The following is a 1,880-nucleotide window of genomic DNA, read 5'->3' on the forward strand; positions in this document are numbered from 1 at the left end:
TGGTTTGGAACCAACTCAAAGGCATTTAACAACAACAACAACAACAACAACAACAACATAACCAGATAAGAATGAGATTTAAAAGATGCTAAATAACATTTATGATCACTTCTTAGAAGGTGCTTTTCTTACATTACCTATTAAAACTTCAATCAAGATAAGAATAGAGCTCATTCATTTTTAATTATCAGGTAACTTTATTCAAAAGGAAAAGGTTGCACAAGGTCAAAAAAGGAAATTGTGGATTTACTATTCAAATTTTCAGTTGGCTATCACCACTGAAACTCACAAGCCAAATAAAATAGTTTTGTTGTGATAAATATGTGTGCGGGGAAGTGTTTGCAGGGAAGGTATTTCTTTCAAGAATTGTTAGAATAAAGGGATATATAGAAGAAACAATAGGAGAAATGGTTGTTAAGGCCATCATGTAGATGTGCTAAAAGAAGGAATACACAAAGAAAAAAGAAAGGAAGAAAAAGTCAAAAGGAAGATGAAAGAAAATCATAGGAAGGTAGTTATGGAGAAATAATATTAAAAATACAGTTAAAGGATTTGGAATAATATTATCTTATTGAGTACCCAAAAGAATCCTAGGAAAGAGTTTCAAGAGGACAGGAAGTTCTGAAGAGAAGTTAAATACAATAACACAGTGACAATCACTTTTATTCATTATAGATTGGTAGATTTTTTCCGTGGAATACTGTATAAGATCTTCAGGATTGATTTTTGCACTTATATTGACCACTGTGTACTTTGCCTCATTTTTTATAAGCTTACATCTCTATGAAATAGCCTTCTCAGTGCTCCTTTCACATCCTTATTTCTCAGTGTGTAGATGAGGGGATTGAGGGTTAGAGTCACTACTGTATAGAAAAGGGAGATGAATTTCCCTGTGGGCTAATGCATCAGACAACAAAGTCGTTTGAACTGCAAGGTCGGTAGTCAAGCTCACCAGCTTCTCCTTGGAAACCCTATACAGGGTCACTATGGGTTGGAATTGACTCGACGGCACTTAACAACACAACAAAATGGGCAAGGAGCTCTGGTAATGTAGTGGTTATGAATTGGGCTGCTAAGCTCAAGATCGGCAGTTCGAAACTATCAAGTGTTCCACGAGAGAAAGATGAGACTTTCTGCTCCTGTAACGATTTGCAGCCTCAGAAACCCTGTGCAGGCTGAGTCAGAACTGATTCCACAGTACTTAACAGGAACATGGGTATAAGAGCTGTTGAGCTGGATATAGACAGCCATGATGGTCCCATAGAAAAGGGACACTACCATCAGGCGAGATCCACATGTTCTCAGTGCTTTGTTCCAAGCCTGGACTGACCCAGGTCTTACGACTGCCCTAACTATATGTCCATGGTGGTGGTTATGTGCCGTGAAGTCGGTTCCGACTTGCAGCCACCCTGGATGAGACTATTTTCCATTCCACTCAACCATGCAACACCTGCCAAAGCCTGGCACAGCCGTGGGTTCATCGCAGCTGAATAGTGGAGGGGTTTGCAAACAGCAGCATAGCAATCAAAAGCCATCACAGCCAAGAGGACACACTCAGTGGAGCCCAAGAACACTATGACATAGAGCTGGACAGCACAGCCCAGTGGTGTAATGGTCTTGGCTGGTCCTCTTAGGTTCCACAGCATCTGGGGGACAATGCTAGTGGTAAAGCAGATATCGACTAGCGAGAGATGAGTGAGTAAAAAGTACATGGGTGTCTTAAGTTTAGGGTCTATAAACAAGATCAAAATAATGACTGTATTTCCCACAAGTGTAAGGAGATAGGACACTAAAACAATCACAAAAAGTATCTTTTCCAGCTGTGGCTGATCAGAGAAGCCCACCAAGATGAAGTCTCCTTTGAAACTGCTGTTGGCCAT

The 1,880-nt window shown here is 40.2% G+C and overlaps 1 protein-coding gene across 1 annotated transcript; it reads right to left on the reverse strand.

Moving 5' to 3' along the window:
* Positions 1–1,352: 1,352 nt before the first annotated feature.
* LOC102811700 (olfactory receptor 2G3-like) lies at positions 1,353–1,880 on the reverse strand. Its single transcript, XM_006872850.1, has one exon. The coding sequence runs from the start codon at positions 1,878–1,880 to the stop codon at positions 1,353–1,355; it is 528 nt and encodes a 175-aa protein (XP_006872912.1).

This window comes from Chrysochloris asiatica, unplaced genomic scaffold (assembly GCF_000296735.1).
Source record: "Chrysochloris asiatica unplaced genomic scaffold, ChrAsi1.0 scaffold00213, whole genome shotgun sequence".
NCBI classification, from domain to species: Eukaryota; Metazoa; Chordata; class Mammalia; order Afrosoricida; family Chrysochloridae; genus Chrysochloris; species Chrysochloris asiatica.